This window comes from Suricata suricatta, chromosome 2, assembly GCF_006229205.1.
Source record: "Suricata suricatta isolate VVHF042 chromosome 2, meerkat_22Aug2017_6uvM2_HiC, whole genome shotgun sequence".
Lineage (NCBI taxonomy): Eukaryota > Metazoa > Chordata > Mammalia > Carnivora > Herpestidae > Suricata > Suricata suricatta.
Window position 1 is genome coordinate 23083962 of NC_043701.1, and position 10906 is coordinate 23094867.

Below are 10906 nucleotides of genomic sequence, written 5' to 3' on the forward strand. Positions count from 1 at the left end.
CTTGGTGCTTTCCCCAAATCTCAGGCTCCGCACCCTCTCCTCTGACCTATGGCACCTGCCCTTTGTTCTCCTTTCCACCCTGCTCTGACCCTGCTCCTGGATGCTTTGCCTCCTGGCCCTTCTCCCCTAAGTATAAACTGGAGAGGAGCGAGTCCCCAGCCAGTCAGGACAGACTTCACCCTCTTGGCACCTTTGCCCTCTCTCTCCTCTGATTGTCTAAGTGGGAATCTCCCGGTTCTCCAATCCAAAGGTGAGATTTCTCTCCCATTTCTCCAGCTCTGACAACCCTAAGGTCCTACATGTCCCAGCCTCCTCCTTTCCTACACTGTCACTTGCCTGCTGGCTTTTTCGTTTCATGCCGCAGCCAGCCAGAAGCTATTCTGTTTCTATTGATCTGCTGGCTTCTCTTCCTCCAGTTTGTCTGTTGACTGACTATTAATTGTGTGTTTTGTGCTCTTTAGAATGTGATTCTATTTCTACCAGCTTCCTCTTCTTATTTGATAAAGATGTGAGTGTGTGCGCTAAGGTTTCTATAGGATGCCCTTTCAAATAAAGAGATTGTAATGTTCCAGAGTAGACCAGCAGGATTCAGGACAGAAGGAAGCTTTGGTTTGGGTCAGACCCCTGAAAATTCCTTTTGGCTTCTGGTAGAAGACAGTACAAGGTGGGGCCGTGGCTCAGGTGAGCTGGACTCCAGGGAGGAGAGCTCAGGGCCCAGGGGCCGGAGGACTGGCTTCTCACTCTGGCTCAGCGGCCATCACAGAGTCAGTCCTCTCTTAAGCTTTCTGTGCTTTGGTTTCCTCACAGGTCCATACCCGGCTGCTGCGACCTTCAGTCTGTGGAGTGGAGGAGATAATGCTCCCTTCAGGATAGCCTGGCTCACTGTTCCAGAAACGTCCTAGCTCACTCCACCTCAGCAATTCTGCCCATGCCACATTCCCTCCTTGGGATGTCCCCTCCAGTTTCCCTCTTTTCCACAATCATAACTTCTTCAGGAGGCGCCTGGGTGGCTCCATCAGTTAAGTGTCAAACTTTGGCTCAGGTCATGATCTTGCTCACTGCTGTTACCATAGAGCCCTCTTCAGATCTTTTGTCTCCCCCTCTCTCTCTGCCCCTCCTCCACTCTTGCGCGCACGCTCTCTCTCTCTCTCAAATATAAATATTTTTTTTAAAAAGGAAAAAAAGATAACTTATTCCAAAACCCAGACTAGTCTTTTTTCCTTCAGTGAAATCTTTTCTGGTAGCTGATAGTGTTGGGTCTCTTCTTACAACTTCTACACTCATAGTTGGCACTACCCAATGAGCATGTGCTTGCTTTATATCAGGGATTTTCAACCTCAGCTCTAATGACATTCTGAGATGGAAAATTATTTGTTGTGAGGGATAATCCTGTGCATTTTTAGATGTTCAGCAGCATCTCTGGACCCCAATATATGCCAGCAGCACTCCTTCAGATGTGACACCTATATATGCCTTCAGACACTGTCAAATGAGCTCTGGGAGACAACCTCCCCCCGGTTGAGAACCATTACTTTATTTTTTTTTTTACTGTTTATTCGTTTTTTTGAGAGAGACAGAGTGTGAATGGGGGAGGGGCAGAGAGAGGCGGGGGAGACACAGAATCCAAAGCAGGCTCCAGGCTCCAAGCTGCCAGCACAGAGCCCGATGCAGGGCTCGAACCCACGCCGTGAGATCATAACCTGAGCCGAAGTTGGACACTCAACCGACTGAGACACTCAGGCGCCCTGAGTACCATTACTTTATATTGTTATTTAGCTTTTAATATTTCATTTTCCCAGCTAGATTCCTTTATATATCCTAATGTGCCTGGCACCTGTTATACATATCACGTGCTCCATAATTATCTGTTGAACAAATCAAACACACTTTTTCGGTTGTAAGAAGTGCAAGTAGAAGTGGTCCTTACAACTTCCTTTAGGCCTAAGTACACTTTTATGGGGTGGAGATTTTCACATTTGTCCCTAAAATATCAGTCCTCTTTCTTCCCACAATCAGGGGAACAAGTGTTAACAAGAGACTTTGTGATGTCTGCTACAGAAATTTTACAATAAATAAGACCCACAAAGAAAATATTTCCTTAACGAAAAATTTTTAAATGTTTATTTACTTTTGAGAGAGAGAGATTGAGAGTGAGACAGAGACAGAGACAGAGCGTAAGTGGAGGAGGAGCAGAGAGTGAGGGAGACACAGAATCTGAAACAGGTTCCAGGCTCTGAGCTGTCAGCACAGAGCCCAACTCGGGACTGAAACTCTTGAACCATGAAATCATGACCCGAACTGAAGTCGGAGGCTTTACCAACTGAACCACCCAGGTGCCCTTCCTTTTTGTAAAGTTTATTTATTTTGAGAGACTAGTGAGGTAAGGTGGGAGGGGGAGGGGCAGAGAAAGAGAATCCCAATCAGGCTCTGCGCTGTCATCTCTGTCTCTCCGCGCCGGAGCCTCATGCAGGCTCTGATCATATGAACCCGTGAGATCATGATCTGAGCTAAAATCAAGAGTCAGATGCTTTATCGACTGAGCCACCCAGCTGTCCCATAACAAAAATCTTTCCGAGCTAAACTCCACTTATTTCAAGAAAAACTTGCTCAGAAGAAAATCTGAATCACAAAAGAATCTGAACCATCCTTTGAAGCTCATTGCAAAGGGCTGTACCTTGTATTAGATTCTCTCCCAGTGGTGTCCAGCTCTGTACAAGCGTAGAGCAGATGAGGGTTACTAGGACGATATTTGAGGGCTCAAGTGTTGGCGTAAACAAGCCCTGGGTCGTATGCGACTCCACCAATCATTACTCTGCCTGTGGACAAACTGCTAACCTCCCTGAGCCTCAGTTTCCTCACCTGAGAAATAGACATAAATCATGAGAAGCGGGTTTGCTGAGAAAAGGATAGGCAAATTGGCTATTCTAGTGTCTGATGTGTATTTTACTCAATGTTGGTCTTCTCGCTATTAGTTTCTTTTTCACATCGTAGTCACCCTTGTCTTTTCCACCTTCCTTCAGCGTGGGTTAACTCAAGGGGAAGAGCTGTACCTAAATGCTCTGTGTACTCCTCTCACACCTAAGCACACCACCTTGCCCACACATGTACTCCATACATTTTTGAGGGATAGATGGTGCACCTAACTTCAAGAAGTCCGAAAGTACAGGAAGATGAGGGAGTACAGGCAGACGGACTAGCACCCGAACTGACCACCGCCCCTTAATTTTATAGCTCCATGTTAGTTGCATCTTGATCTTTTCATTATTTGCCTCATCTATTTTGTTTCAAGCTGAAAAGGGCTTATTACAAGATCTAATCCAATACTCTAATTTCTTAGATGAGGAAACAGTCCCAGTGAGGATACGTAGATCTTTCATATACAAACAACTGAAACAATCCATTGTCCTGCTGGCTTAGGAAGATAAAGTAGTTTTGCTTTAGTCCCGACTTCTTCAAACAGTTCCTCTAGATCAGTGTTTCTCTCAATATCGGCACTATTGACCTTGGGACTCAGTAACTGTCCTGGGCACTGCAGGATGTTTAACGGCATCTCTGGCTTCTACCCACTAGATGCCTGTAACACACCCTTTTCTTCCTTAGTCATAACAATCCAAAATGTCCCTACACATTGCCAGACATCTCAGTGAGTGCCACTGGTCTAGACATTACTGCAGGTAAAATCTCTTCCTATGAAATGCTGATGCCCTCGGGTTATCCCATCAAGATGTGATTGTTTTAATGAATAGTTTGCTATAAAATCTCATTTGTAGCCAACAAGCTCTGGAGAGAAGACAGAACTGCCCTGTAGTGAGTGGCCAGATCTCCATCACTGCTCAGGGTCACTTATTCTGTATATGTGTGTCATTTATTTATCATACTGCCGACTTCCAGTGGCCTTTGAAGTGGAGCCTGACTCATTTCCTTCTCAGAACAACTGGCTACGTTCTGTGTCCTGCCCAGAAGTCTGGCTGGGTCGAATTGTCTCCTCCGGGTCAGAGCACCTCTCACACCGTAGTGTCCTTGCCTATTTGTCTCTCTGCCCCAGTGACCTCTAAGGCTCATGAGAGCAGAGACAATGACCATGTAATTAGGCATATGGGAAGTGCCCAATAAACATTTGTTGAATGAATATGCAATTGAAATTATAATATATTGCATTTAGCTGTGAGTCAAAAGTGCAGAACTTAGCTATTGCTTAGTTTACAATAACCATTGTTCCTGTTTATTAAGAACCTATCACAAGCCAGGAACTTTACTTGTGTTATCTCACTAATGGCAAAGCAATGTTATAAGATAGATATTATTAATCCCATTTGAAAGATAAAGAAATTGAGGCTCAGAGAGAGTTTATAATTTCAGTGATTATACATTAGGAAGTCCATATCTGGACCTAGGCTCACCAAACGGCCAGTCCTAGTCCTCATTGACATATTACTGCTCCTGTTTACAGTCAAAAACCTGTGTGTTGCCTCTTTTTGTGAATAGAATGATAAGTTTATGATTAGGGAGCAGAAACATGGCTTTATTATTGTGTACAGTTAAAATCAGTCTACCCATGGGACGCCTGGGTGGCTCAGTTGCTTAAGCATCTGACTTTGGCTCAGGTCATGATCTAACAGTTCGTGGGTTTGAGCCCCGCTTCAGGCTCTGTGCTGACAGGTAGCTCAGAGCCTGGAGCCTGCTTCGATTCTGTGTCTCCCTCTCTCTCTGAAGCTTCCCCTGCTCACGCTGTCTCTCTCTCTCAAAAATAAATAAAAACATTTAAAAAATTACAAAAAATTAAAAATAAAAATAAGTCTACCTTTGCCTCTCTGGGAGATTTGCAGGACCGTGGAAATAATCTTTTTACCCAAAATTGTCTCAGTCCCCTTGAGGTGCTATGACAAAAACACTATAGACTGGGTGGCTTAAACAACAAATGCTTCTTTCTCACAGTCTGGAAATTGGGAAGTCCAAGATCAAGGCAATGGCAGATTCGATATCTGGTGAGAGATTGTTTCTTGGTTCATAGGTGCCGTGTCCTTTCAAGGCCGAAGGGGTGGGAGAGCTTTCTGGTGTCTCTTTTATTTTATTTTATTAAAAATTTTTTAATGTTTATTCATTTTTTGAGAGAGAGAGAGAGAGAGAAAGTATGTGTGTGTGTGTGAGTGGGGGAGGGGCAAAGAGAGAGGGAGACACAGAATCTGAAGTAGGGTTCAGGTTCTGACCTGTCAGCACAGCCTGATGCGGGACTCAAACCTATGAACCACGAGATCATGACCTGGGCTGAAGTCGAAGTCGAAGACAGATGCTTAACTGACTGAGTCACCCAGGGGCTCCTGGGGTCTATTTCATAAGGGCATTAATCATATGATCTAATCACCTCCAAAAGATCCCACCTCCAATGTGGATTAGGTTTCAATATACAACTTTTGAGGGGACACAAACAGACAGTCAATAGCAAAAATACTGTCTGTAATGGAATTTATGGTAACAGGATTTCATGTGTAGCCAAGAGTCAGAGACACTGTGTTTTAATCCTAAATTTGGAGAGTGGATGTGTACATGTATAGAAAAAGATACCAGGCAGGATAAAACGAAATATCTTACCACTGGATAAATTCAATTTCCTTTGTGAAATAGCTGCTGAAAAGTCTGATCCATAACTCTGCGTTCTTTTTTTTTAAATTTTTTTAAATGTTTTATTTATTTTTGATACAGAGAGAGACAGAGCATGAGAGGGGGAGGGACAGAGAGAGGAGACACAGAACCGGAAGCAGGCTCCAGGCTCTGAGCTAGCTGTCAGCATAGAGCCCGACGCGGGGCTCGAACCCACGAACGTGAGATCTGACCTGAGCTGAAGTCGGAGGCTTAACCGACTGGGCCACCCAGGCGCCCCAACTCTGTGTTCTTGAAATACATCTTAACACCTCCAGTCATTCAGTGTTTACCATTTGCTCCCTCAGATTGTCAGATTTTTTTTTTAAGTATAGGTGTAAGAATTGTTAAGTGTTTATTTTCTATCTACTCCAGCTCCTCAAAGAAATTGCCTGAGGGCAAGGACACTTCTTTTGCCATCTTTGCTAGATGCTTGATCATTGTTAACAAGAATAATAACAATGGTGAAATAGGAAAAGTTATGTTTTCTAGTCAGCAAATGAACAAGTTTGAACACCTGTGTGGTCAGCCCCAATCCCCGGTTATGGGATACCCCAAACGAAGGCAGACAAGGTCCCTTTCCTTCCTTCCTCAAGTAGTGGTAGTTAAGCACGGAGGAAAACCCATTTTCCTCCAGTGTAAGGGAGTCTGTTGAATAAGTAAAGGGGGCAGTAGGCAATCGGAGATGGATATTCTCCCCTATCTTGTCCTAGTTGAGGTAGGTCTGCGGATGGCCGGTAGGAGGCGCCCCAAAGGACCATTCCGTTGGTCTTTGGAGACGCTCGGCTCCTTTCCTCTTGTGGTTTTTCTTGGAAGGCGCCGGGAGAACCTGGAAGGTCCAGACGGCGGGGAAAGGGATGGTAGGGGTAGGTTCCCTTGCAGTTCCACGGCCATCTCCCCGTATCCCCTCACTGATCCCAGGACGGGTGAGACCGGCTGAGTCCTAACACCTTGCCAGGGCCGAACCTCCCTCCCCCTAGAGGCCCCACCCCCGGCACTCGAGCACCGCCCCCGACTCTCAGGCCCCACCCCCTGAGGCCCAGTCCCCCCCCCCCCCGGCACCCGCCTGGGCGGCGCTCACACCCCAGCGGGGGCCTGGGGAGCCTCCTGGCGGAGAGGCTCCCGCCCGCCCGGAGCAGCGGCCTCCGCATGGAGGGGCCGCTAGCTCCTCTAGCGGGGTCGGGGCCACTCCTGCTGCCGCTGCAGGGAGGCGGAGCCGCCGCTGTTCCGGAGCCCGGAGCCCGGCAACACCCGGGACATGAGACGGCGGCGCAGCGGTACAGCGCCCGTCTGCAGCAGGCCGGCTACGAGCCCGAGAGGTGACGCCCAGGGCAGAGCGCGCGGGGCGCGTCCGGGGCGGGCGCGGCTGCTCCGGGAACTCGGCGACGCGGCCGGGGGAGGGTCAGGCCCCAGCACCCTTGCCCTCTAACCGACTCAACCCCTAACTTCCTGAAATCGGGTTCCGACGCCACGCACCTGGCTCTGGTTGGGGGGTGCGGGCAGGCACAGTGCAAAGGGTTCGGTGCTGCGCTGCATATGGGGGCAGGTCAGGAAAACGCTCCATAAAATCTTAGCTCTGTATCGGACCTCGGCTACACCGCCCGACGATACCTGGTCCAAGTGGCTCCAACTTCTGGGGTTCAAACAGTGCTTGTTGGAGTCTCTGTCCAACATTGTTTACTCCTCCTTTAGTTGTTTCCTCCTAGAGCTATCTCCAGAGTCTTACTGGCAGCTGCAGGTGTCCAGATGGATGCTTCCTCAGAGCCGAGTGAGGACACTGTCCCCTCCTCACCATTCGCTGAGATCTGATGAGGCTGCCAGTGCAGCGCCTCAGGGTTTCTTCTAAGATTCAGGACCCCCCTCCTACCCTTAGCCTGCTGGGGTCTGTAAGAGTCACTGGAGGAAGAGTTGGGGTGTTGAGCTGGGCCTCAGGGGGACTGGCTGAAAAGGAGACAGTGGTTAATCTCTGGATTGTATCACAGCTTGAAACGCAATCCCACTGTCCTTCCGGTCCAGAGGATTTGGACTTCTTTCTCTGCCCCATCTGTTGGTGCTCAGCAGCTTGGGGGTGGGAGGGTGACCTGGAAGCTGGCGGGGGGGGGGGGGTCTGAGGGAATTAGCCCTGCAGCTCTGCACAGGGGCTGGTGGCTTATGTAAGAACTTTTCAAGGCTTAAGGGGCTGCTGGGTGAAGCCTGGCCCCTCCTGTCCTCACAGGCTGCCTCTCCAACACTGACTCGGGTTCAGGCAGCCTTATCCTTCCTTTCATCCAGGAAATCCAGTTCCTAGGGTGCAGGGTCCACAGGGCAATAGGGAGAGACCAGACAGACCAGGTTGAGGGAAAAGGCTGGGGCATTTGGGGACTTGATGGAGGCAGTGCCCTGGTTAGAGCAAGTACTGCAGAAGTATCATTTCAGAGCTCAGACTGGGGCCACTAAGGAACATTCCTTCTCCAGATTGTATTTGTGCACAAAGCGGCCATCTCCACCCCCCACCAGTCTTTGAAGAACCTGTGGAAAACCTGAGCCCCAGCCAGGTGGTGTAATGAGTTTCCAAACCTGTTGGCTAGACCTCCATCCACTATCACTAGCTTAGAGCTGTGGGAAGAGGGCAGGGTTGGACAAGAAATCCTGGGTCCTGGGTTTGAGGCCAGTGTTATTGTTCTCTGACTTGAACTTGGCCAAGCCATGTCCCCCGTTCCAGCTCAACAATACTGTGACATTGTTGTTGGTACCCCTTCTCCTCATCTCCACCCTTACTCAAAATTGTTTTGAAATCTTGTCCCTTCAAACAGCCCCGGACCAGACAGAGACCTCCAGGCTCCCAGCCTGGGCACTGTGTCTCCATGACTCTGAAGAAGGGGCTTAGGCCTGCTCCTCGGCCCTCCTCGCTTCACAGCTGCTAGGTGCGGAGCCTCAGGGGACCAACAGCCTTCCTCAGGCTAAGGAGGCCCGCTGGTTGCCTCGGTGTCTCCTCCCCATGGAGGAAGCAGCTGGGGAAGATCAGGAAGAGGGAGGAGGAAAGCCACAGGGATGGATTAACAGTCTCTGGAAAAGGACAGCCTAACCCAGGGCTGAGCCCAGCAGCTTAGAGTCATGAGGCGTCCTGACACAGGTCACAGCAGGAGGGGGTGTGAGGCAGCAAAGGGGAGGAGGACCATAAGGGGAGGAGGACCATAACGTCTGTCATCACTGGGAAAATGACCCTCCCCCTAACTCAGCCTGGCAGTCTCCTCCCCTGGGTCCAAGTTCTAGGCTGGGGCAGATGTCACATTAAGGTCATCTGAGATGGCAGAATCCATCTGCTGTCCTGGGCCCCGGCTCTGGTGGAATCTTAAGTAGTACCATAGCCATTCCTGACCTTTGCTGTGGAGCATAGTGCCCCAGGGAAGGTCCCTTAGAGATCTAGAGAGACCACAGGGGAAGCTGTGCTCTGTGCCTGCAATGCCATTACAGCCCTGTCCTACTGTGAGAAAAATGCCCCAGAGCCGCTTTGAATGACCAGGGTCCTTTCTCTCACTTGTCTCACTGCTCTGCCTCCAGATGGCCAATGAGAGGTCCAGATGCTGTGCCCCTCAGGTGCCCCCACAGGGCATGGGCCCTCAGGCTGAGTCTGTGAGGGCTGAGGAGCCAGAGAAGGCTTCCCCAAAAGCTGGCCCCAACTGCTGGCCCCAACTGCGACTCAGCAGAGAACTCTGGTGGGCCCACTCCCTCCTTTCTGGGGCCAAAGCACCTTCAGAAGTCCCTATCAGGAGCCCTCCTCAGAGCTCTGCTGGTGGGCAGGGAAGCTTGGGGGGTGGGGGTGGGGGTGTCTGTGATGTTTTCATCCCTCACAGTAAGAGGAAGGAGGACACTGGAATCTGTGAGTCTCCTCCAGCACTAGCCTCATGGGCCTCATCACCCTAGCTTTGTAGGAAGGTCCCCCTCCCCTCTGCACACAGATGGAACAGTCTGTATTTTCCTGGCAGGGTCCCGGGGGCGTCACTGGGGGAGGCTGGGCATCCCAGGGAGCCTCCCCTGGGCCTGGCTGCCACCAAACTGTGGAGAGGTAAACAAATCCAGCCTCCCAGGGCTGGGGAGAGAGGGAGGGAGCACCACAGACAGCCACCTTGCCAGGGGGAGGACTGTGTCCCTGCCATGGCTTTCTCTTCCCTTGCCTAGAAATAAGCTGCAGGGACCACAGGAGGAGGGAGGACACCCTGGAATTTGGTCAGGGAGTAGCATTAGCAGTTCTGGTCACACAACAGGAAAGGGTCTGCCCCCCTGCCACCCACCTCTCCCGATGTGAGTCAATTTACTACCAAATCTTAGTGTCCCCTTGTGGAAATCTGGGTCTTGCTGGGCCCACAGGGCCACCAAACTTCTGCTTTGGGAAATCCTCCGAACTACCATAGCCTCTGTCCTAATTTGTGCACATACTTTCCTAAGCCAGGCCTATGATCCTCCCTCACCTTCCCACCACACTACCCTCCCAAATAAAAACAAACTTTCTTCTCTGGGCTTAAACCCCTGGTACACACCCTACTTCTTGAGCTGGGGATAGGGATGTCAGGCTGAGGCATTGGATCAGGAATCAGAGGCAGTACCCATCCTCCTTTGCTTTCTCAACGGAAGATTTTGCCTCTGTAAAGTGGGACTACCTAATAATCGTCAGTTAATGGATTGTAGAGTAAATGGGATCATTTATGAAAAATGCCTTGTAAACTGCAGAGGGCTTCAAGGCAGCCCAAAGGTCAGGGAATGTCATTGTTAAGAATGCCCGCCCCCTAGGAATGATGCTGGGGGAGATAGGAACCCACACTGACCGGAGGGCACAACCACAAACTCCTGTGTGTTGGGGAGCTGTGAGCCCAAACCAGCTCCCCAGGGCTCCAAGCCCTGATCGGAGTCTGGCCCTTGGTCTTGGGTGAAGGCAAACCGTGGTAGAGGTACCCTGGGGGTGGGGAGTAGGACACGGAGAGACTCAAGTCAGAGGGGGCCAGAAGGCTGCGGGGGAGGGGGCAGGTTTCGGCCACCCAGATAGGAAGCGAATCCAGGGGGCGCGCTGCGGGGGGCCTAGGAGGCGGGACGAAAACTGGTGAAGGGGGCGTGTCCCGGCCTGGTTCAGTCCCCTCCCCCGCTGGATACATACTCCCTCCCCCGCCCGGTACGCAGGGCCGCTGTGCCACTGCGGGCGGCGGCGGCGGCGGCTGGGCCGGGCTCCGCTGGGCCTTTGTGCGGCACGGGGCGGAGGCGGCGGTCTCCCGGGGGAGGGGCGGGAGGAGAGGGCGGC

General features: G+C 50.7%; 1 protein-coding gene and 1 long non-coding RNA gene across 3 annotated transcripts in view; one reads left to right on the plus strand and one right to left on the minus strand.

Moving 5' to 3' along the window:
* Positions 1-6707: 6707 nt before the first annotated feature.
* IMPDH1 (inosine monophosphate dehydrogenase 1) overlaps positions 6708-10906 on the plus strand; it is a 15919-nt gene continuing 11720 nt past the window's right edge. For both annotated transcript variants that reach the window (XM_029923842.1, XM_029923846.1), the window contains exon 1: positions 6708-6956. In XM_029923842.1, coding sequence (XP_029779702.1) covers positions 6787-6956 — 170 coding nt within the window. In that variant the 5' untranslated portion in view covers positions 6708-6786. The remainder of the gene's footprint in view (positions 6957-10906) is intronic.
* LOC115279297 lies at positions 7277-9074 on the minus strand. Its single transcript, XR_003903349.1, has 2 exons — positions 8996-9074; positions 7277-7578 (listed from the first exon to the last, which is right to left on the minus strand). It is a non-coding gene; the product is annotated as an uncharacterized LOC115279297 (long non-coding RNA).